The 629-nt window shown below is 36.4% G+C and overlaps 1 protein-coding gene across 1 annotated transcript in view; it reads left to right on the forward strand.

The window, feature by feature from the left end:
- Positions 1 to 629, forward strand: part of LOC106868178 (adhesion G protein-coupled receptor L3) — a 15,251-nt gene that overhangs the window by 791 nt on the left and 13,831 nt on the right. The window contains exon 2 of the mRNA XM_014913328.2: positions 244 to 537. Coding sequence (XP_014768814.2) covers positions 244 to 537 — 294 coding nt within the window. The remainder of the gene's footprint in view (positions 1 to 243; positions 538 to 629) is intronic.

The following is a 629-nucleotide window of genomic DNA, read 5'->3' on the forward strand; positions in this document are numbered from 1 at the left end:
TGTATGTATGTATGTATGTATGTATGTATAGCACCATTCTTCATGTCTAAATAAATAAATAAAAATTCCCGTTAACGATGAATGTTAAAACGAACGGTCATCTCTGACATAAAACACCAACTGAAGATTATGTTTGATTTAATCGGTTTAACCGATTAATCCTTAAATTTTCTAGCCCTGTGTCTATGTTAGAAACCTTATTTTAGTTATTTATTTATTTTTGTTTGTTATTTCTTTTTCCAGTTGTTATTTCATCCAACAACCGTACAACTCATTCCCACACTTCAAAATCATCGGCACACCACCATCAAGGCATCAGTTTAACAACCTCTCGTAAAACCTCGTATATTAATGGCGATTTTTCTACATCTGAAACAACTATTGACTCTATGGGCGGACAATTTTGCTCTTACGCAAATGGTAAAGTTGTGGAGATTAGTGAAGACGGATTCTGTCCTGAACAAACTCTCTTAAATATAAAATGGCCACGTACAGCTGCTGGTCAGGATGCCATAATGCCCTGTCCATCAGGAAGCAGTAAGTCTCTTTCTCTCTCTTTCTCTCTCTCTCTCTCTCTCTCTCTCTCTCTCTCTCTCTCTCTCTCTCCCTTTTATGAAACTCTTTACACT

The sequence above is a fragment of the Octopus bimaculoides genome, chromosome 8 (assembly GCF_001194135.2).
Source record: "Octopus bimaculoides isolate UCB-OBI-ISO-001 chromosome 8, ASM119413v2, whole genome shotgun sequence".
Taxonomy (NCBI): domain Eukaryota; kingdom Metazoa; phylum Mollusca; class Cephalopoda; order Octopoda; family Octopodidae; genus Octopus; species Octopus bimaculoides.